The 22778-nt window shown below is 39.1% G+C and overlaps 2 protein-coding genes across 3 annotated transcripts; one reads left to right on the top strand and one right to left on the bottom strand.

Moving 5' to 3' along the window:
- Nucleotides 1-662: 662 nt before the first annotated feature.
- Nucleotides 663-17770, bottom strand: LOC110839146 (uncharacterized). 2 transcript variants are annotated; one of them, XM_022083044.2, is made up of 22 exons: nucleotides 17708-17770; nucleotides 16034-16254; nucleotides 15502-15695; nucleotides 14791-15038; nucleotides 13858-14081; nucleotides 13447-13668; nucleotides 12776-12981; nucleotides 11972-12310; nucleotides 11144-11373; nucleotides 10215-10507; nucleotides 9751-9925; nucleotides 8987-9217; nucleotides 8443-8858; nucleotides 6899-7171; nucleotides 6128-6358; nucleotides 5736-5972; nucleotides 5273-5507; nucleotides 3933-4160; nucleotides 2926-3077; nucleotides 2220-2447; nucleotides 1665-1902; nucleotides 663-1011 (listed from the first exon to the last, which is right to left on the bottom strand). In XM_022083044.2, the coding sequence occupies exons 2-22, from the start codon at nucleotides 16244-16246 to the stop codon at nucleotides 842-844; spliced, it is 4983 nt and encodes a 1660-aa protein (XP_021938736.2). In that variant the 5' UTR covers nucleotides 16247-16254; nucleotides 17708-17770; the 3' UTR covers nucleotides 663-841. The 2 variants fall into 2 exon arrangements, with proteins under 2 accessions (XP_021938736.2, XP_021938735.2); XM_022083043.2 differs by lacking the exon at nucleotides 17708-17770 and adding an exon at nucleotides 16682-16801.
- Nucleotides 17070-21419, top strand: eIF3f1 (eukaryotic translation initiation factor 3 subunit f1). The gene is made up of 6 exons (XM_022083047.2): nucleotides 17070-17228; nucleotides 18016-18086; nucleotides 18210-18427; nucleotides 19057-19148; nucleotides 19933-20183; nucleotides 21279-21419. The coding sequence occupies exons 1-6, from the start codon at nucleotides 17120-17122 to the stop codon at nucleotides 21363-21365; spliced, it is 828 nt and encodes a 275-aa protein (XP_021938739.1). The 5' UTR covers nucleotides 17070-17119; the 3' UTR covers nucleotides 21366-21419.
- Nucleotides 21420-22778: the final 1359 nt, after the last annotated feature.

The raw sequence follows: 22778 nt of genomic DNA, 5'->3' as shown, positions 1-22778 counted from the left end.
ATTTGAACTAACTAAATCCCATGATCCAGAGTCCTTGATGTGAAACTAACAGTCTCAGACTCCTAAATCTTCCAGCTGTCTCATCCCTTCAGGTTTTCTGACTAAAATTTTATATATTTCTCATCTTCTCTGTCCATGCTACATACCTCATCCATCTCATCATACTTGACTTGATCACCGTAATAATGTGAGACGATGAATACAAATTATGAAGCTATTTGTTGAGAGATTTTCTCTAGTTTCCAGGTATTCATCTCTACTAGATCCAAATATTCTCTTTAGCATCATTTTCTCAAACATTCTCATTCTAGATCGAGAATTTAGAACATAAACAGAATTATACAGTGCATATGGAAAACATTACATTGTATTACACTCTGCCGTTGTCTGCAGCAGTCTTTATTCCAGTAAATGCTCCTACGTTCCTAGACACCCAGTTTCCATAAATGATGGTCATAATGTGCAAGAGAGACAATGAAGTAGATGAGCAAGCTATGGTTTCGACAGCACCAACATCTCAACAAGCTTTGGAAAGAATGTTCAGTGTTACGTCAATGCCTGTACAATACAGTGTTAGCATCATTCCTTAAAAAAAGAAACAAACACGATTAAAACTCGATGCAGCATCCGGTGAAATAACCCACTATGTACAAACACTGTAATATTATCACATATAAACAAGTTTCTTACTTTTATTGCAATTTCATTTCCAATCGCTGGTAAAACAAACTTTTGCTTACAGTTTCACATAATTTATCTTCATTTCATACAAGTCTAAGCAGAAGCTCTTCTCATACCAACTGTGAGAAAATGAACACTGTTCTCTTCTTTGTATTGGCACCTACTGCTCTGTGCTGCTAGATGGACCTGCCCCCAGCTGAGGATTGGCAGGACTAGTTTCACTGGTGGTGCCTTGCAATGCCACTGCCGTAGCCGTGTTTTGGTGGACAATGTTGGTAGCAGCTGGTCTCAGTCCAGGACTGATGATTCGAGCATAAACTTGTTGTCGACCTAAGAGATTCACAACAAGCAAGGCTTATTTACAAATTGTGTCCTGAATTCTAACACACATCTTATTTTTTATGTCTTCTTTAAAAGTGCACCAGTTCATAAGAGGTTAGATTCAATAAACACTGTGATGATACCAACCCTTGAAAAGAATAGTCTTACATAGAAAAAGGTATTTAGGTGGAACAAAAATGTTCCTCTGAAAGTTTCAGGACTCAAACACAGGGAACCTGGAGAAAGGTGGAAAACCATGGACAGATACAACATGGAGCGGATATGACTAACAAAGGAGGAATCATCGCACCGTGTTCAGTTCAGGCTTGCTTCCTGCAGTAAAAATTGATTTCTAATAGACACGTACACATCAAAAGATAACCGTATATGTTCAATAACATAAATTTATGAGAACAGTTCTTCAGATTGAACCCAGAATTTTCATTCCTGCATGGATGGCTGACTGCTTTATTTATTTTGTAACCACAAAATCCAGGTTATAAAGTCTGAAATTAGTTTCACCCAACAACTAAAGCCAACGAGTATCATTTCCTAATATGAAGAAACACATGCACATGCACAATAGATGAAGCAGAGTTCGTGTACATGTGTACTCTGTTCCGACTACTTTACTTCACACCCAAAGGCTTGTTTGAGTTTACCTTTGGTACTAGCTGCAGTTGTTGCTTGTGACAGAGGTATCACCTTCAGGCCTTGAAGGCCCTGGAGGCCTTGCAGAGTCTTGATGTTCAGAGTGCCACCTTGGAAACCAGGTGGCAGCAGTATCTGCTGAGCACCGCCTTGTTGCAGCACCAGTGTCCCACCTTGAGCCCGCAGTGCCTGTGAAGCCAACACTACTGTCTGGTGGCCACCCGCAGCTTGTGATGTGAGGATCACATTCTGCAAACAACCCAAATTCTGATAGGAAGCTACAAAGCTAACCTGTACTGCCGTTCATATTGCAATTTAAATCTTATCCTCCTAATATGGGAGTCTTGACATAATAAATACATGAGTTGGGAACCAAAAGGGGTCATTATGCATAAAAGTGAAAGCAGATCTCAGTATGTAAGAAGCAGGAAATCCTGTTAGAGGCATTATCAAAACTGACACAGCCAAGAAATCAATTCTTTGTGTATTTACTTCAGAGTAATTTTGCAATTTTATTCAGACCCAATATCATCACGAGGATTTACTTTATAACGCGTAATAATCACCTGACCAGCTGCCCCCTGTATGGGTGTTGGCTGAGCTTTACTGGCAAGCAATACGGGCTTGCCGCCAATGTGAGCGAGGTTGAGACCACCAGCTGCTGGTCCTAGCATGCGTAAATTAGCGGTGGCTGTGGTCGTTGTTCCTGCGACCAAAGGTTTGCCTGCAGCCGTGACAAGTTTTGTGGCTTGTGGCTGTGGCTGCTGCTGTATTCCCGCCGTTGTGACGAGGGACTGAAAAAATCGCATTATACGATAAACACAGACCATGCTTCACGCTGTACATCACTTTACACCGTTAATATTAATTCCACCCATGTTTTTTAAACACATTCTTCTGTATTTTGCATATGCTACTGGCCTTAGTGGTCATTTACTGCAAGGAAAAATCTATCTTCCTAAAAGATGGCAGCTTTTTATCCACTATTATTAAGTCAGAACTAAACTGAATTTGCTAGAAAATAATGTAATGTTTGTTACCTTTCAGGATTTATGTTACCACAATCTGTATATTTTGCAAACCAGTTCTGTCTAATGGAGAGAGGATTAAATATTCTAGCTATTAAAAGTAGCAACATACAGCTACAAAATTTTCAGTAGTTTTAATTCCCTTTTATTTTTTTGAATTTCCTCATATTGAATAGAACTAAATGTAAACTAAACATAGTAGCTATTACAGGTTACAAAATGCAAGCATAAAACATTTATGTACCTGCTGATTGGTGAGTTGGGTCTGCAGTACCCGGGGCTGTCCCACAGACAACAAGTTTCCTTGGGACATGACTGCAAACTGTGTGCTACTGGGGATCTGAATCAGGCTTGTTTGTCCAGGTTTTCCTCCAGTTGTCACACGCAAAGCTGTGCCTGAGGAGATAACAACACTGTAACGACTGTATCGCAAAAAAGGGAAATAACTTACTGAGACAGCAGATATGCAAAATGTATAATGCTACTGTATGGTTAGGTTGACAGTCCATCTACACAACAATTTTTGATTATAACATCAATATTTATTAAGGGCCACTACATGTTTTGACCTTAACTGGTCATCTTCAGGTTGTTCTCTTAAAGTGTTTGAAGCTAAGAGATATGACTGCTAAATTGTATAGATATTTGAAACAACATTCAAATGGATCTGCATGATACCTTTACAATTAGTTTTACCTGAGAGCATAGGAATCTTCACCTAGAATAGAAACATATTTTTTTATTGGGTTTAAACGCATACGCTAAAATGGAAGGGAGAAGATTATAACTTGTATGGCTATTTCATAATTCTAATTAAAATATCAGAATGTTCAAGTTGTCTATGAGTTAAAAGCCCTTTAAGATACTATTCTTGGATGCATAATGAAGCTTTCTTGTTGCACTTTTTTGAATTTGTTGTTGCTGTGTAATCAATGAGCAGAAGCTGGAACTATATGAGTGACATAACATCATTATAGGTTCTTTATTGATTGCTGTTTTATTGCACTCCTACTTATAGTAATGTATGTGAATGTCACTTATTTCAAATATGTATACGATTTAGCGATAATATCTATTAAGTTTCAAGCACTTTAAGAGAACCACCTGAATATGACCAATTAACATTGAAAAATGTAGTGGATCCTAATAAACAAGGATACTGTAATAAACAATTGTGTAGACAGATTGTCAACCTATCAACATGCAACGGGATGCACCCCTTAAAACTCGTTACTATATAGTTTTGTGCACCTTGTGGCAATGTGCCATGCTGTTTCTGATGAGCCAACAAGCTCTCCATGGAGATAACCTGCCCCTGAGCACTTGTTAACACTTTAGCCACCATAGGCTGCTGCTGCTGCTGTTTCACTACGGTGGCAACACCTGATACAGGCTGAGCACTTGTCACACTTGCTGCACCTTGCTGCTGCAGTTGCGTCGGTAATGTCACGTGCGACACGGGAATCGGTTTTCCACCAACTGCAGCAAAATGATAGAAAAGTCTCGGTATATTGCAACTTAAATGGAAAACCTTGTGAAATATGCACAATGAAATAATTTTGTATTAAACTTTTTTAAAACAAGGGTATCCAGCCATATACACATAACTGATAAAATTCTGGGGCTTATATTGGGTTGAATGGAAAGATTTTGCATTTTTGCAAAATGTATTTACAATATTTAATCAACTATATAATTTCAATTGCTCACTATTACCGTCTCCCAACGTGTCACGAGCGTTTTAATTCTGGCCTTGTAAAAACTTCTCAGTTTTGATTCAAAATACGCTATACGATACCACTGTTGACCTCTCTGAATCTTTATAATTTCTTGTTATTTAAATGGTCTTGCAATGATCTGAATAAATGATAATTGAATGGTGCCAAGTCTGGTGAATATAGCAGGTGGTCCAAAATTTCCCAATTAGGTTCCTTTATTTTTTGCTGTGTCATTGAACTGACATGTGGATGGACATTGTCCTGGTGAAAGACAACTCCTTTTCTGTTGACGAGATGTGGACCTTTTTTCTTGAAGGCATTTGTTTACTCCATTCAATTGTCAACAGTAACCTTCTGAATTTATGGTTCTGCTGGGTTAGAAAACACAAAAACTTTCTGTTCAACCCAATACATTAATCTCAGCTCACATTACAGCCAGATACTAGCACACAACTAATAACTGCAAGAGGTCAAGTAGATGATCGTCAGTAATACAAATTACCGATTACTGGTGCTGATTGTTGTTAAGGTTAAGAATTAACCAATGTTATCCTTGTTAATGTCGGTGGTCTTCTGGGTCATGACACTGCAAACTACCTTCAGCTTTTAAGATGGAGACAGTATCTACCCACAAGTCCAGATGGTGTCAACCCAAAGACCAAAATGGACATCTTCACCACCACGAGAACCCCAAATCTCATAAACTGTTACCTGGTGAAATTTAAGATACACCGATTGTGCTCATGTACAAACCATAACAGCGTTAATAGAAACCGTATTCTTGCGTTACCTCAAACTGCTTCAGATGTTGACCCTCCCATCACAAGATGACCAATCTCAGTATATACACTGATAGACAATGGCTCAGCTTACCTCTGGCCATGACGCGAGGCTGGGCCTGTCCTTGACCGAGGATGGACATGGTGGTGACGACACGCTGAGGTGTGGGAGTTGCAGTCGTGGCCCCAACATTTACAGTTTGTTGTTGTTGTTGCTGCTGTTTCTGTTGTTGCTGCTGCTGTTTCTGTTGTTGTCGTTGCTGCTGCTGTTTCTGTCGTTGTTGAAGCTGCTGTTTCAGTTGTTGGAGCTGTGCAATTGCTGCAGCTTGCTGTAACACAACATTATAACCCAATGCCATTTTTCCAAATTCATTCAATTTTGATCTTTAATTCTATTAAACTATAAATTGGCTACCTGACAGTCCATCCAAGCAACTGTTAATGGCCATATTTTAATCCAATCATCTCTGATTAAATGCCCCTCTACATACATGAAAATATTACTAACTGCATTTCCCTATACACTGTATGTAATATCCACCATAAGTGCAGCAAACCTTATTTGCATGTTGCTGTAGCAACTGTGGCTGCTGCTGGATTGTCCCAATTATTGTCTGTTGTTGCTGTTGTTCTGGTTGATGCTGCTGTTTAATGAAAATAGTCTGCTGTTGAGATCCATCTGGTGTTCCAATCGCCTTCACAGCATTCACCAGCTTCACACCTGACAGATTTGTGGTGACAAGAGTTTTTCCTCCAGCTGTTAACACTGGCTTGGGAGAACCAACTGACTGCACCTAAATGCCAATTAATCAAACGAACCAGAAGCTGAGTGCAAAACATACCTAACTCCATACAAAAGAGTCCAACAAATCACCGGATTTATATCACAATTTACAGTATATCTCAGAAAGACAGAAGGGTCCTAAAACATAATTAAATTTTAACTTACCTGTGTTACATTCACCAACTGAGCTGATGTGGCATTCACCAGAGCTTTAGAACTGGAGATAGATGGCTGAGCAGTGGGTCGGCTGATAACGGGTGCCTTCTGCTGCCGAACAGTATAAGATGGCGTCGATGTAACGACTGTAGCCACAGCAGCTGTGGCTACAGTCATTGAGGTTACAACTCGTGATGAGGGCGAAGAAGAAGTTATGTTTGCAACCAATGACGAGGTTGGCTAAAGGAAATAGAAACCTTCACTGAGCACCAAATGTACTTCTACTTTATAGAAAACTACACAAATACTGAGGAGGCATTACCATGTTTCAACTTGATTAATAGACTTACTAACACAACAGGGAATAGTCTTTTCGACAGTTAAGGTGCTTGTGTAAAAAAGATGGCTGTCTTCTGAATTTTGCACCATTTCAGATGTTCCTATTGACCCTGATGATGAGGGCAGTAAGCATCTCTGAAACATCAGTCAAAGCCTGCCAGATTTACAGCATAACATCCCAGAAGACAGCCATCTCCATACTTATCGCCGTGAGAACCTGAAATCTCACCTGTTACAGAGCAACTGTCTGAATAATATCGCTAATTGTAATCATTTAGTGCTGTAATCTCCGCATTCCTAATTAACTTATAACACACAGTATGGTGATCACATATCTTCTGTACGCCATTAGCAACAAAGGTTTAGTGCAGCACTTACCAAATCTAACCTAATAGCCCTAATCCTCAGCCCTTACCCAGAATCCTAACCAAAGAGGCTTACCATCTTCAATGCTGCTGTGGGGTTCACATTACTAGTGACACCTGCGAATCCTCTGGCGGCATTCATTGCCTGCATTTGTTGAGGAGTCAGAGTTACAGTTTTCAATATGGGCGTGGCAGTGGTAGCGGACAACTGATTTGTAGGCTGCGGTGTCATTGCAACGGTCTTCACTATTGAAGCTGCAGTCAGCTGTTGTTGCTGGCTAACAGGAGCTGTGAGAAGAGACTTCCCAGCAGCCACTCCTCCAGTCAGTATAGTTGGTGATGTTGTCACCTGTGGCAGATAGAGAACTTATTCTACTACATATTATTTAATTTTGTCCATGTAAGTAAAGTATGATAAAGTAACTCTCATACTTAAGCATCAAACCACAAATGCAAACAACCAATATCATCACATTCTTCTCACTATTGCTTCATATTTGGGAAGTCCTGGGATTAAAATCTTAGCGAAGACACCCTCTATCCAGACTGAGGGTTTCCTTGATCTTTCCAGGAAGAAATCCTTTTACAGCCTTCCAAATTCATTAAGTCTTGCTTCAAGTCTGTTAAAATTATAGAGAAATATGAACATCTCAGGCTAGTAACTGAGCTTCATTGTCCAGTGGCAGAACAACACTGTGGAACACTGCACATTGATACAGTTTGAAAAAAAAATTGCTAAAATCTTGTCTTATTCTAATAATTATTCTGTAGAAGTAATTCGTGTACTCTCTTTCAACCACGTTTCCATATGACTAGCTGGTGATTTAGTTTGCAGGTTCTGAAACATGTACAAACCCTCAGGTAAAAGCGGAATAGTCGGCATGTCTGTTCTCCCAGCCATAAAAACAGCACTTGTAACATTAAGATAGACATGCGTGAACAACCCAGGTTATGTTTTTCAATGTCTATATAACAGTGTGAGTTGCACTGGTGTTAAGAGAGAAAATATCATTGTTACTGACTTGTCTTAGTCTGAACTATTGTGATGCTGTTTGGCACCTATACTCTGCAGAAGTTCCTATCAGAAGGTTGTTTGAAACATACAAAAAACATGGCAATATGTCGATGGTAAGAGTTTACACGGGGTCATTGATTACCCTACTACAAACAAAACATATAAGAACAAACCAAAAGCTTCACGACTCGGCTCGCTCTCGGCAACACTCCAATTCGTCTCCCCAGCCTTGACCACCCCGAGGGACCAAGAATAACCCAAAAACATGGTGGTTGCCCTGTCCACCAACACAACAAAATCAATACCTATCTGGACAGGCAACCACGTGAAAACAAATACAAACCAAGGTTGCCTCGAACGGGGTGCCCAGCCGGAGAGAACGTTGCCAACCGGATTCATAGCTACAGCCTGAGTGAGCGTCCGTGTGCTGGCGAGAAGAGTTCAGCCCAAATCAGTCCCCCTCCTAAACCGGCCTAACCTCCCCACATGCATGCGCACTCCTTTCGAAGCTTCGCCGTCACAACATCAGAGCCGAATGTAGTCGGCTCAGATGCATTATCAACTGTTAAGGTTTCAATTATGGTTCAACCTCAAGTTTTACTTACTTGTATTGTTTGGAGTCCAGATGATGTGGACACTTGGAGATTCTGAACAGCCTGTCCTGGTGCAAGGGTAAACGTCCTTGGCATAACAGGAGTGCGAGGGGCCCTTGTTGTGACAGGCTTCACAGATGCTGCAACCACAGGCACAGTTGTAGCTGAGACTGGGGTAACAACAGGAAGGCTCGTTTGAATTTGTGGAGTTGGAAGTGTGGGGAGAGAGGTGTGCGTGGATATTGTTGATGGTGTGGTGGGTGTGGCAGGCAAGTCCACTTTGATCTGCGAGACTGTAGTGGCAACGCTAGCCGCGGCCTCCTTAACAGTGGCTACACCCTCTTTCTGCTGCTTGCTTCGACTGGCCTTGCGTTGGCTCGAGGATTTCTTTGTCTTTGCCATGCCTTGCTGCTGTTGGTGAAGACGTTCTATAACAAGAAGATAATACTACATGGTTTTCTCCAAAATGTTAGGGACCTTCCTACTTCACAGTTCCTGACCAAGAAAGTTTGAATGTGTGGAAAGTTCATTACAGCTCTGTAAGCAAATCACTTACCAAATTCCTCCTCAGTGCGCCCCCGGTGAAGATAGATCCAGATTTTTCGCTTGGTGTCATATTTGACACATGGATCTGTCTCGTAGTGCAGGCGATCCAGCGCTCCACTTACTACAGAATGAAGGTAACTTTCCTGTGATACTGGGGCAAGATACTGAGAATCTTTAAGTAGCTCACAAATGTCTGTACGTGTTCCCTCACCATTTGGTAACCTTGCTGTGGCATCTCTTACTGTAAGAAAATGGCCATACATGAGCAGTTTGTATAAAGCAGTATTTCATCCCGTGAAATATACTTTTTCCCAACATTTCATGATATATATTTGTATGTGTGATTTCACTGATTTATGAAAATGTTCCAACATGGAAGATATAACAGTCAACTTCACGTGTCCGGAAAAGTAAATAAATTTCTCCAAAAATTGGGCAGGCTCTACACTAGGGTAACAGAAAACAAAACAAAAAGTTATTTTTTAACTTTTCATGTATCTAATTTTTATGAAACACTGTACAAATAAGATTTCAATGAAGAATGTTCAGCTTCAAGCTCCAGATGCTTTTTCCTGGAGAAAGAACCCTCAGTAGACATGTGAAAGGAGGTGAGTGCATACCAGAACAAGTCTGAATGTGGTGGCAAAGAGAATAAAATCCTTGCCTGCTCAGAACTGAACCTCCATTACCCAGCCTTCAGACACTTACTGATTGAGCTGTTCCAGTTCACAAAAAATATGACTGGAGTAATAACAAATGTAAGTTATAACTCACCAAGCGCCAGAATTGTGACAAAATTGGGACGCTCAGCTACCAGAAGAGAGTGGCCTCGTGGTTTGTTTACGCCTATGCTCTGATTATATACTCCTTTTACAGGTCCAACAACTGACTCATAGTTGTGCATTCGAAACGTGAATGCTCGATGTGGATTCTCATATCGGTGCCTCTCCTGCCAAAAGATCAATTTTTTTACAATCACTTATTTTGTAATAAGTTTAAATTATCACATCAGTATATAATATTATTTATCAATTATGTTAATGGTTATCTGATTTCTTTAGGCTTCAGTCTATGTTGGCATCTATGTTTGTGATGAAGGGAGAGAGCAGTTTTTCTAGCAAATATCCAAAGTTGACTTAAAAGAGAGAGAGAGAGAGCGCTAACTACATCATCAGTAAGAATGAAGCCTTAAACACTGATTTTATAAAAGTACAATAGACACTGTGTTGGCAGTATACCTGTTCCCTAAAACACTCCTTTTCCTCAGGAGTGCTGGGATGTACAACCCAGGAGGTGGGGCAGCGAGGAGGTGGAGGAGAGGATGCCCTCTCCTCTCCAATGCCATCTCCTGTCTCCTCCTCCACCTCTTCTTCCTTGACTGGCCGAGCCGTCATCTCATCACGATGATCCAGCCAGTGCTGGCACAACGGCTGGAGATGAGAATCTAAGTCCCGACCTGCTCCTATCCACTGAAATGCTTGTAAGTTGCGTTTGTACTCGACATAAGGAACAAAGTCTTCTGGCTGTGCATCTACAATCACAGAGAAAAATGCCACAAGTTCTATGTAAGTAGTATTGCTATGTTAAGTCAGTGCATGATATAATTAAAAGTTTTAAATGAAGACAAAGCGATGGAATGCCATATAACATGCTTTGATACCTTTATAGTCTTTTTATAGCCTATATAAAAGAAATAAAGAAACATTAAAAACCTAAAAGCAGAACCTACATTGAACAAAATTATTAATAGAGAACCAATTGGACTCAACATATTGACAGACTGTAAAGACGCAGACTTAAGAATTACAGACCATGTAGATTAAGTAACCAAGGATGGCATTTAAATAGACATCTGGACAATTGAGGCTACAACAGAACAACGAGTAGCCTAACTCTGACTGCTAGATAACAATTAGAATCCCTTTATTATATTTCTTAAGTTTCATTTCTGCTGCTTCTGTATTCAGATTATATTTTTTTCACCTCTGTCAAGGTTCTTAACTCTAGATAAGCCTGTTCTTAGTTGACAGCAGTGAACAGCACAAATACTCTGTGAATGATGTAATCACTTTTTAAGACTAGTAATCAATTCTGTGCTCCCTCTGTACATAATATATATAATAAATTATCCATAAACTGTCTTTACCAACATGTGCAAGACACATACCTGGGAAGTCCCCTGACAGGAAGCTGATTGCAGATGGCAGCATAAGGAGCCAAGAGTCGGCCGCTATGCAGTACCAGTCATTGAGGGGAGAGATGGGATTCTCTTGCCAGGCTTTCAGCCTGTCCTCCAGTGTCACAAGACTCATGCGGTGGTCTGGCGTAGAGCAGATCACATCTCGTATCAGTGAGAAAAAACAAGCATGTGTCTCCTGCATCAGCTCAGGTGCTGGTCTGTATGAAAAAGGACATAACGGAAATAATGAATACAAATCGTTCATAGATAATCAGTCACAATGGAGTTTTTGTTGTGTATTTTTTTTCTTCTTCAAAAAATTCAATACCGAGGCTTATTTTTATTAGGCTTTTTTAGCATTGTGGTTTTTTCCGATGGGTGAGGTAGCCCACCGCAACAGAATCATAAGAATCATGACAGAGTGGAAACTACCTCCGAAAGGATGGGAAAATAGAGAAGAATGGAAGAAAATATTAGGCACTGGAAGACTGAAGTAACAGTCAAGAAATGGAAGAAGAAGAAGAAAAAATTCAATCTGCCCTCTCCTCTCATTGCACAGGTTTGAAAATCAAACAGTTGGCATGTTTACAAAATTCACAAAAGTCATTATAAGCACCCACTATTATTTACAGAGATATGGAATTTAATCTATCTACTTTGAAAATATTTTATTCCTGTGGGCTGTAAGATGGCAAAGGGTAGAGAATTTGTCAGTTATCTTCTAAAACCAGAAGTAACACTCAAAACAATTTAATTTTTTTTTTCTGAGAGAACAGACTACATTATAATCCCATCTTATGCAGATAGGTTACTAACTTCATATCATCAAGATTTATATCCATGGGGTCATTTGGTGATTCGTCCAGATCTACTGGTAGATTCATCATGTCGATACCATCGAGGTCAGACAGGGTAGCTGCAGTGATGTGCCTGCCTGAGTATGTTGGATTGGTAGTCTTGGACATGGTGATATTATTAGAAAGTTGCTGGAACTGTTGTCCACTATTTGGCACTGTGAAGGTGGTCTCACTAGAGGTGCATGAGGTAGGGAACATATCACTAACAGCCTCCTCTGATTCAGCCTTAATCCGCCGCTGCAGTAGACTCCTGCCACCACCACTACTTGTATTCACTCTATTGGCTCGAGGAGAGGAGCTGAAAACCAACATGTCAAATTTTAACCTTTATTGGCCATGCATCGTGGCTTATGTGTGGTTCAGCCGACTGTGCATCTCGGCAGCATACTACTAAATCTCTAAGCCATGTCATATGGAGGGTTTAAACCCCTATTCAATATGTAAAGCAAAAGCAAAGCTGTCTTACTATACACCATGTAGGCACTTAGGGGGAGAGTTGGTATAGCTCCTATTCATTCTTGACCTCGGCACTAGAAGGGTGTGAGTGGTCGGCATCACGCCCCGGCCATGCTTTACCCCCTGGAAAGGACCCAGGTACCCACTGGATAGGAGGCTGGGTGGGCCCCAGAACTGGTCTGGACACAGAGGCTAGAGGAAAAATCCTCTGCCCCCATCGGGGATCAAACCCCGGTTGTCTAATTTGTATCTTGTATTGCATATGATTCATCACCATGTAGCACAAAGGCTGACTGTTCTGTCTCACCCAGAGCTGTTTGTGCGTCTGTTCCGAGCGGCAGCTACTGGTGTTCTGGTGTGGGGAGGTGTTGCTTTGCTGGCAACCAATGAATTTTCGATCTCTCCTTCCACATCCACCCGTTCCATATCATCCAACAACAACTGATCCAACATTGCATCCTCATCTTCAGAATCACCAAGGTCAGATCCATTTGAGCTGCATCCACCAACTCCCTACAAATACATCAGAAATGTCCTACCTGCGTCACTCTACACTCTCCTCATACTATTCACGCATTATAATAAAATATATTTCTGATAAGAATATTAATGCACATTTTGAAGGCCGAAAGTAAACATCACTGACACACACCATGCTAACTCATTTTATGAATAATCAATAAATTTTTGCATTATAAAAAATGCTAAGCTGAGCATATATTCCAGTATCGCGTGACATCCCTCCGTTTCCATGCACAGCCGATCGTGCCATGTTCCTGCACTAGAACAATAATCAAAATCGATATTAGATGCTTTGAAGTGTACTTAAGTGAAAGAACTGAGTGGACTGACATGTGCATATCACTTGCCTGTCCTTGATCCTTGTCTGTGTTTACGCATGCTCCATATACATCCTTAATACACAAAATTCACAATCTATAATCCGAAGTAATAAAGAAGCAACGAGCTACATTCTACCTGAGGACTGTTGAGGCTATATCTCATCTGAGAGACGTGACCAGCTACTGTGGTGGGCGTTCCTTTATTGCTGTTTGTTTCTCCTTTTTTCTTTTTTGTTGGAGTTTTTGTTTCGCTTCCTACATTGTGGTTTGTCCGGTTCAGTGGTAATCGTTTCCCAAGTTGAGCGCGCACAGCAATGTCCTGTGTTGTGATACCCAGTATATTGAGCTCAGGATGGTCCTTCAAGAAGAACACAGTCTATTAACAACCAAGGCTCCAGATATACTCATTAAATTTGCTAGTCACTTAAGTCAATTGCAGATAAAAATGCACTTCCCACTGGTACCCATTAACTTGCTTGTGCCTGTGTGCGTATTTCTGGACTATATTCCATTCTACTAACTTTACAGACAAAAAAGTGAAACATACATCTCCCTCCAATCGTCTTCTCTTGTGATTTAACAAAAGAGCTTTGTACGACTCCTCGTTCAATTCGTAAGGGTTATGACTTGATGTAACGTTTGATTCCAGATCAAATCCTGATGGTTTGAGGGCTACAGTTGATATAACTTGAGGCATGTCTGGACTAAGAGAACATTCCAATGCTGCCAATTGTCGTTTCTGCTTCTTACTCAGTTTTGGAGGTGGTCCTTCTGTAAATAAGACAACAGCCAACATATTAAATGTGATGTAACAGTTCAGACTAGATATTTTATATACAGGAAATACACATGCTAATGTTACAAAATCTGGAAAACAAGTTATAATTTTAAAATCAAAATATACTGAGAGTTTATTTCAAATGTTTGTATCTTGAGTGTTGAGCAAGTTTCAAATAAGTAATTCATTATTATGTTCACTTCTGACATAAAGGAGAAAGAAATGTTAGATGACTCTCTAATCAAAGAAGAAAATGACATAATTCAATAAGCATTAACAACATTCACTCACTGGTACATATAAATATTATGATACTATTCAAATATAAAACATCCTCACAAGAATTAAACTGATGCAAAACAGAATGGCACTAGGCAGTGCACACCACCACGAGTTATTCGTTCGTGAGATAAAAGTTGATGTAACGGTTGCCTGGTCGCAGAAAATTGTTAAAGAGACTCCCACATGTATATAACCAGTCCCTAGCATAAAATGGCCAAAACGACAATGTTCATATTATGCCATTAATGAAATGATTACAACATAGACATTTTCATTTACAACACATCTTCTGATATGCACACAATCAAATAGAGACAAACAATTTTATATTATTAGTTTTTACTGACAGTTCTGAAATGCTTGCAAGTGACCATGAACGTTGAAACAAAGATGGAACAAATATTTACTAGCATCTCATACCAGGGTAATTGTCATCCTCTGAGCTGTGATCACTCTCTCCTACTTCCTGTCGAACTGCCGCTAGTTCTTGGAAATATCGACGCCTGGTCCTTTGCTCTGCTGGGGATATGCGAGGTGGTGGGTGGTGAGGGATGCGTTCTATTTTTGGATAAACTCCTGGGGGTTGGTTGAACGCTGTCTCTAGCAGCTGTTGGCGTGATAGCAGGATTGCCTTCACCAGCCGAAAGTAATATCGCCGATGTTGGTACCTGTGAATGAAGAAAGAACATCCAATTGTACTACAACATTAAGAAAAACATTTACAAGTACAAGTGTAATGGTTGTTGCAAAATGGCAACAGTGTGAAAATGTGAGTTTTGGCCCATATGACAAAATTAATGTCAAAATCCTTACTTTAAATTATGTACCGAAGTGAAATGCTAGATAATATAACTGAAAGTGCTGGCTAATTTCACCAAATTAACTGAAACATTTTAAGGAACATACATGAGATAAGTTCTTTTTTGTTTAGGCTAGTACATAATCTACGTTTTTTAGTGGATTCCATAACCGCAGTGTTTTGAATGCACAGTATGGATACATAGTCCAATATAAGAGAATGATATTTGTGTAGGACTGCATAACATAAAAACTTTAAATGCAGTGAACATTCACTCTGTATTTAAATCAAACTAAAACTTTCAGTTGGAGGATGCTGAGAATATCACTTACTTGTATTCTCGAAACTGTGCTTTCCTCATTAATGAGCGCATCTTGGCTATGTCTGGTCTGTAATACCCATTCTTAAGTTGTACTTGGAAATCAGACAGAGGAGATCCAAACCTCATGTTCTCTCGAGCAAACAGCCGTCGCAATGTTTCTTCTTTCTCGTCGGCATCATTGTCTGGGAATGTTGGTAGAAAGCTCTGTACAAACATGACAATGATGTGTAACAGAAATATATACAACATCTTGGCATGATGAAATGTGACCCTAATTAGAGAGCCGTTTGTACTGGGCAGTAGCACAGTAGATGCAAAAAGGGATTATTGAAAAATAGTCACTCAGTTTAAGAAGATCAGCTGTGTAAAGTGGAGTGAACGAAATACTGCACACAACTGTTACAAAGACAAATTAACTGTCACAAAGGATACATTTTGGAGTATAAATGGTATATGTTGTCCATTTCTATAAAATCAATATTACAGCCTTAATTACTATTATAAATAAAATATTTGTTATTAACATTGTCTCTTCTATGTACCTTTAGGTGCTGTTTCTGTTGTTCTGTAAAACATTCATGCCAAGTCTGACTGGAAAAGAATTCCTTAAAAATATGTTTATTTTCACACAAGCCTTGTGGTAGTTGCAAGCGTACACCTTCTATGTGGAATTCTTCTAAACGGGTTGAATCCTGTGACAACTCAGATTCAACTGAAGATCCCTCAGAGGACATAGTTGAATATTCCAGTTCCATTTGTGAGTCTGCACACAATAAGCAATACTATATTCTTAACTGTCACAACTTTTATTCTAATTTTACACACATTTGTGCCCAAAGTATAACACTAATCGAGTAATAATTTAACCTACAAACCATATATCTAAAAAGTTGTGTGAATTCAGGTGCTTTTGAATAACTACAAAGTGAACACAGGGAACACTATAAACGGTAATGGTTGGAAACATTATTCAGTCTAAACCACTCTTCTTTTGGTGGTTATTCATGCAGAAAGTGAACTTCGCTAAAAAAAATCGGTCCTTTGAAGTCTGGCTAATTAAGAGACTAAATTATTTACATTTCTAAGGCTAAAGAAGACGAATACTATGTTTCAGTGCAGATTCAGACTGATAAGGTAGTGGGACAGATTTCAACTCAGAGTGGAATCTAATTATTCATATTTGTACCGACCTTAAAGGTGTAGTTTTTAAGTTTTGTCTAATTTCAACGCCCTCCACGTTTGGTATCCCAGGTCTGCAATGCAGATATTATAGAATCCAACCGTGGAGGACATAGCGGACGGAACGGGAACCATCTTTGTATCAGGGTCACCAATACAAAATTTCAACCTACGTAAAAATATTCTCATGTACATCAGAAAAGTCCCTACATTGATTTAACATTCTACCTGAAAGCTGGAATGTAACTCTTAATCCATCAAGAAGCTATTTATAATCTAATTTATTATAACCTATAAATTAAGAATCGTGTCATTTATGAAGTTTTAGTTTTATTCTTCGATGTATGTAACGGTTAAAGGGATATGTAGTTTGTTAATGTTGACAAGGGTCCAACGTTCATGCTGTTCCTTGTCTAATCATTCCTATTGTTACCATATGTGCGTTCAACATGGCACTGAGTACTACAGTAAAAGTACATCCCGTAGTTTTGTTTCAAATTGTTGATGCTTATGAAAGAAGAAATGCAGACGCTCATCGAGTTATTGGCACATTATTAGGTAAGTATTCATATTCAGAAAAATTATTGTCAGCTTCGGCCCATATACTGGAAAATATTTCAGTGAAAAAAGTGACAGTGGAACCATGGTTCCGGAGAATTTGAAGTAAATACATCTATACGGAAAGGAAGTTTATATATTGGCTTTATTCTAAATATTTCCTTTATACATGCTTTACAATTGCGTAAAGTTTGATTAAGACATTGCTTATTTAACTTGAATTAGTTACGCTTAAGATGGGTCTGTGGTAGATGAATGTAAAGTAATGTAATGTAATGAAATGTTATGTAATGTAACGTAACATAACATTTTCTAGGTATTTCTATTTTTTTACGTTTTCAGTACTGTCTCATATATTCTGCGTTATGGACTCTTTTAGCTTCAATGTCATCCATTTTGTACATAGTATGACGCAACAATAGATTTCTTAATAATTATTATATAAGATAAGTACTTGTGATATTGTAAAACGTTTTTACCAGCACAAAATTACGTAGTTCACGACGCACTTCTACAAACGATTCACAGCTCAGCTCTTGCTGCAACAACGAAAGTAATGTAACACAACAATGCCATAAACAGATGACGTAACAATTAGAATAAACAGATGACGTTTCCTAGGTAACCATCTTACACATTTTCCTGTCGCTTTTTCGTAACACTTTTTTGCTGAATGACACTGACCCTTCCATATAGACGTATTTACGTCAAAATATTACAGGAACATATATTAGTGCATGTGGCAGGTGTAATCATTTAATAAAGGTACATGCTTATTTTTTTGTAGGCACAGTTGATAAAGGGGTAGTTGACGTCACGAACTGCTTCTGTGTACCACATAAGGAGTATGAAGATCAGGTGAGTTCTTAAGGTGTTTTTGCCAAGGTGTTTGACCTGTGACTGTTTGATTTCTCTGGGATCTGTGGCAGTATGTGCTGCATTGTTCTTTAATATTTATACAGTTTTGTTGTATGGTGTTAGGTGGAAGCTGAGTTGAATTATGCAATGGATTTATATGATCTGAATCGGAGAGTAAATACCCAAGAGGCAATTGTTGGTTGGTGGGCTACGGGTAATGAAGTTACAAGCCATTCATCTGTTATTCATGAATATTATGCTCGGGAGTGTAACAACCCAATCCATCTGACTCTAGATACAACACTACAAGGCACCCGCATGGGCATAAGAGCTTATGTAAAGTAAGTAGTGACATATTAGGCTTTTCTTTGTAGTAAGGTAAACCAGTTGTATTCAGAGGGCAGTGGTATTATAATAAAGGATTTGGATTGGAGTTAATAATTGATAGATGATAAAGAAACTGGGTGCAGAATTAGTGTAAAAAGTATAGTAAAACAGTGTAATAATTTTAGTTTGGTTTATTTGTGGTTGACTTAAAAAAAATCATTGTAACCTGTCACAGAATTTTAGTCTTCTGTAAGGTTATACAAACAATCCTAACAAAATACGGGTAATAAACATAAAATACTAATAATGTGAATAGCATAAAGATTGCAGAAATTGTGGAATAAATTCTTGAGTTCTGACATGTGAAACAACCAAACTATAATACACCATTTATGCAAGTTACAAGTGTATTGTTATGATGTGACAACAGAATAATAACCAGTGTTGTGTGTGAGGATTGTAAGATGTTTGGAAGGGAATTATTCATCCTTCAGTTCATGCAGAAGTGTAAGTGAAGATCAGGTTATGACAAAGGATTTTAAAGTCATATGTGGTGGAGTTTAATGGGGATATATCAGTCTGTTTAATTTTGTACTGGCCTGAGCTTTGAAATATTTCTTAATACTATTATTATATATTTCAGTGTTCCAATTGGTGTTCCTGGAGGCAAGTCTGGCTGTATGTTCACACCTGTTAATGTGGAAATTACATGCTATGAACCAGAGGTTGTGGGAGGTATGATGTTGCACAATTTACCTGATGTTGCCATGATAATTACACACTTACTTTTTGGTGAATGAGTACCTTGATATAGTGTTAAGAAAGTAGAGTATGTAGTATTTGAGGTTTTCATGGCGGTGAGTCTGATGACGGAGGCATCGAGGACCTCTGAAACGTTAGTAAACTTCCACCAGACTACACAGTGCAACAACCCAGAAGACAGCCATCTTCAAAGTAGAGTGTGTTAATAACAGGATGATACACAGTACTTTGGTATCAGTGGTGATTTTACTGTTGTAAATGTGTAGGAACACTTTCTATATATCCTGTCTGCTTATAATAGGATTTTTTTTTGTTTCTTGGCTGTACAACCCGGTTGTGGGGTTTCGCTGCCTCTTTTTTAGAGGTTTCCTATTCTTTGAAGTGTGCATTTGTGAGTAATGAATGACAAGCTCACTGCCTCTGCACAATTTCTACTCAATCCTGATTTTACTACTAGAACCATCTAGTAGTTAATCAGGACAGACTTGGGCGAGAAATGGCCACTGAATTTTGCTTACGAAACATCTCGTTCATGCTCGTGAGGTTCTTTTACATGCCGTAAATCTGCGACATGGGACCGCTGGCTTTACTTCCCCTCCAAAGGAAGTTGTGCCACAGATTTTTATCACCCTTAAAAATCCATTGAACTTGGCCGGGTTTGAACCCACGAACCTTGGGTCCAATGGCGAGCACGCTAACCACTAGTCCACCGAGGGCGACTGTAATATGATTTACCATGTTGATATGTGTGTTGCAGTACAACTCTGTCAGAAAACAGTGACACTCAGTAAGAAGACTGTAGAGCCCATGCTTGACCTTGCTCAGGTAGCTGAAGCATCCCAGAAACTTACCAGCCTATTGGATAGTGTACTGGCATATGTGGAGGATGTACTGGCGGGCCGGACCCAGCCCGATAATGCTGTGGGAAGAGCACTCCTCGATATGGTCAATAGTGTTCCCAAGATGACACCAGAAGAGTTTGAAAATATGTTCAACTCTAATATTAAGGTGGGTTAAAAAGCTGCTTTATAAATGTGGATTGATGCTTATTTATTAAAAGTTGTATTAATTTTTGAACATCGTTATGTCTGGTTGCTTCCTACATCCACCAGCCTTCCATTGTGCTACAGCAGTGGTCCCCAACCTTTTTGTGCCTATGGGCACATTTGAGAGTTTATGAGATTGAGGCAGGCACCAACCATTTAACAAAGCCAAATTTTCTTTTCTCTGGACAAATAAGATATGGACACCAAATAATACACAAAACAACACGACGTTTAATGATACAAGAAACCACGCGATCAAAAATACGTAGTTTTATAAGTACAATTATTATTACTCAAGTGGGAAGTTCGTGTGATGTTTGGCACTGCATTTCATCGGCCAGTTTTTCAAATTTGGGACTGTAGGATGCTGCTCGCAAACAATCGTCAAGATGGGCGTCAGTAACTCGAGATCTGCGCTTTGATTTTATAATGTTCGTGTTTGAACAGCCTTCATTATTCAGTATAACCTCTTTCCGTAATGACGCGGGCACCCAAGAAAAGCCTTGGCGGGCGCCATTTCACCCGCGGGCACCGCATTGGGGACCACTGCCCTACAGTATTGTGATATTTATTCTTTAAACCAACGTGACATGGAATCTATGTGGCAGATTTTGTTCATCTTGCATTATGCTTAGAATTTGAAAGCATAATATCTGATTTTTGTGTGTTAAGGGATTTCCTTCTCCAGCCACCATTTTTCTCAGAATGGTGAAGTAATTTTTGTCTGTTATGATATTCTTATCCTTTGTTCTTAATTTTTTGTTTTCCATGAATCATAATTTGTGAGGTTTTGATACATATCAGCCATGTATATATATACCAAAAAATAAAGTAAATTAAACCTGGTCACACTAAAAGCAGTGTCCTAAATTTCTCCTTCTCATTATGCGAATGTGTTAATTTGAAATTAAGTCTTGTCTGTTATAAGCTGGTAGCATATAATTTTGTTGGCTAATATTGTGCACGGAAATTTGCCGCGCCATTTGTAAAATGCAGCTTGAGAAGTTTGTCCTACACGTAAATGAAAATAAATGTTAATTCCAGTGTCTTCTTACAGGATCTGTTGATGGTGATAACATTGTCGCAACTCGTGAAGACCCAGCTCCAGTTGAATGAGAAACTCACACTTCTGACGACATTGTAATCTTTATGAATCTGTACACCACCCAGATAAAAGTACAATAAATTAATAAAATTATGTACATGTACTTGTCATTTATGTAGAGTAGTGGTACCTAATGATACCTGCACCTTGTCGTGGTGGTGGGGCTTGAGTACCTCAGTGACCCCAAGAGCTATGCTGGCGGTAGCATAGCTACTGGTAGGGCCTCCCTAGCCAGATTGGTCGAGGGGGAGAGGTCAGACTAAGACAGGTACCCTGGTCCTCCAGGTTGGGGATTGGTCGCAAGGCTAACAACCTTGCACCGTAAAAAGGAAGATGTTTCGAAACCTCAACCTCGGACAGACGGACCTAACAGAGGACCGAATGGAAGAGGAGAATTGAGGAGGCCATGGACCGAATACGGACCGGAGAGCCATAGAAGAAGAAGAAAGTGGTACCTAACTGCTGGTCTAGGGACTTGTACTTTGCCAAATTGATGGTATATTGCAGGAAACATTTTCATGATCAAAAATCAGAATTTGAATTTGAATAGTTCTGTCAGTATAGGTACTTGCTGTGGACCAGAGAGCTGGGCTTGGTTCCTGAAAGGGATTTTTATCTTCATCTTAACTTGCTGACTTCTGTTGGCTCCCACTCATCCTTTCATCCAATGGGTGCTGTCAACTGTTGACAGCTCATCTTCATGTAGAGTCAAGGTTGATAATGTGTGGAGATATTTGTTGGTGGTACAGTACTTAATGAGATATGTACAGGAAGTTATGAATGGTATAGATTGAAAAGTCAAAATTAATTAAGAAATTTCTCTATTGGTAGTATTTTTTAAAAAATGTGTTCCCAGAGTTTTGAGGCTGGAATGGCCGGGAACCTCTGGTATAAGAAGTCTGTAGTGTACATTGCTCTATCCATCTGTTAATATACAAGAACTGATTTTTATTAAATATTTTATTTGAGAATTTCATAGAGCCATTATCATGTTTATTCCACCTGAAAATCTACCAGACTACATGGCGCAATAACCCAGAATACAGCAATCTTCAGAATAAATACCATCAACAAGGATAAATAATATTTTAACAGTACTAAACAGTAGGAAACTCATTCAGTATTTATTTCCTAATGATTGTAGACAAACTGAACTGAATTAATATGGGCATGATTCTTTCACAGCTGCATCCAAGAATCAAATTTTACTCATTGTGTATTTGAGAAGTAACTGGTACTAAGGCATATAGCATCAAACAATTCATGATTGCTTCAAAGATTTGACATTGGATACCATTCAGTATAATTGCTGCTAAAATTAATAAGTGCTGAATAATATCAACATTTAAAAATTCAGCCTACATTGGTACAGTGGTAATTTATTCTGGGGTGGGAGCTGACTGTATGCAGTGGACATGTTCGGTAAAATGAAGACATTTCATCCATCATGCA

Source organism: Zootermopsis nevadensis, unplaced genomic scaffold (assembly GCF_977971745.1).
Source record: "Zootermopsis nevadensis isolate Lab colony 2312 unplaced genomic scaffold, Znev_1.0 Znev_ptg000022l, whole genome shotgun sequence".
In the NCBI taxonomy this organism is placed as follows: domain Eukaryota; kingdom Metazoa; phylum Arthropoda; class Insecta; order Blattodea; family Termopsidae; genus Zootermopsis; species Zootermopsis nevadensis.
Note: the sequence above shows the minus strand (reverse complement) of the source record. Positions and strands in the feature narration are given on the sequence as shown.

Coding starts and splice junctions, on each gene's coding strand:
- LOC110839146 (XM_022083044.2), bottom strand. CDS start 16,246: ATGGAACTGGAATATTCAACTATGTCCTCTGAGGGATCTTCAGTTGAA. Junction 11,374..11,971: donor ATAAATCTTGATGATATGAA/GTTAGTAACCTA, acceptor TTTTTCATACAG/ACCAGCACCTGAGCTGATGC. Junction 8,859..8,986: donor GCGCACTGAGGAGGAATTTG/GTAAGTGATTTG, acceptor TTCTTGTTATAG/AACGTCTTCACCAACAGCAG.
- eIF3f1 (XM_022083047.2), top strand. CDS start 17,120: ATGGCACTGAGTACTACAGTAAAAGTACATCCCGTAGTTTTGTTTCAA. Junction 17,229..18,015: donor AGTTATTGGCACATTATTAG/GTAAGTATTCAT, acceptor ATTTTTTTGTAG/GCACAGTTGATAAAGGGGTA. Junction 18,087..18,209: donor ATAAGGAGTATGAAGATCAG/GTGAGTTCTTAA, acceptor GTATGGTGTTAG/GTGGAAGCTGAGTTGAATTA.